At 45.8% G+C, this 708-nt stretch overlaps 1 protein-coding gene across 1 annotated transcript in view; it reads right to left on the bottom strand.

Moving 5' to 3' along the window:
• LOC116673676 (coagulation factor XIII A chain-like) overlaps window positions 1-708 on the bottom strand; it is a gene marked incomplete in the record, with an annotated part of 36,089 nt that overhangs the window by 15,826 nt on the left and 19,555 nt on the right. The window contains 2 exon segments of the mRNA XM_032505892.1: window positions 143-250; window positions 637-688. Coding sequence (XP_032361783.1) covers window positions 143-250; window positions 637-688 — 160 coding nt within the window.

The raw sequence follows: 708 nt of genomic DNA, 5'->3' as shown, positions 1-708 counted from the left end.
AAAGGTCAGGGAATCATCTGCTTCATTCTCTGGGGGATCAGAAATGTCTGAACCAAGATTTTAAAAAATCCATCAGACAGCTGTTGAGATATTTCCCTCTGGACCAAGCTAGCTGAACTAAATCTGCAAAATGTTTTCTCACCATTGCGGATCCCATCCTGACTGTTTTGATGATGTTGCCTCGGTCATTGATCGGCATCTGAGACGCATCCAGGATGTAAATACAGGCGTCCAAAATGCCGCGCTCAAACTGCAGTGAGAAAACACATGTACATTCTGAGATAGGAGGACAAAAAATGTACACAGCCCGTATTAGAAACTGTGTCGTCAGAAATGTACGGTTGTGATGACACAACTATACTATGAATAGGTAAAAAGGTGCCACTATCCAGTGCTGTTACAGCTTTCCCCGGCTGCAAAGATGGTGCAGAGACTCAGAAAGAGCAGATGGGAAAACGCTGACCAATCAGAGCCGACTGTGCTTTTTTAAAGGGCATATTCAACCAGTAACACACAGCAGAACACGCGCTCACGGGCGACAGTCTCAGTTTCAGGCACTACACCGGATATCTTATTATCCGGATATCCGGCTTGTCAGGCTAATCATGGCAGTTTGCTCTGTTGATCCAGACTAACCTGTCCATAAACCCAGTCACGGGTTGCCACAGCATCAATTGAACCCTGATACATCACTCCATGGTCGTTGAG

Source organism: Etheostoma spectabile, chromosome 24, assembly GCF_008692095.1.
Source record: "Etheostoma spectabile isolate EspeVRDwgs_2016 chromosome 24, UIUC_Espe_1.0, whole genome shotgun sequence".
Classification (NCBI taxonomy): Eukaryota; Metazoa; Chordata; class Actinopteri; order Perciformes; family Percidae; genus Etheostoma; species Etheostoma spectabile.
This window is presented reverse-complemented; position numbering and strand designations above follow the sequence as displayed.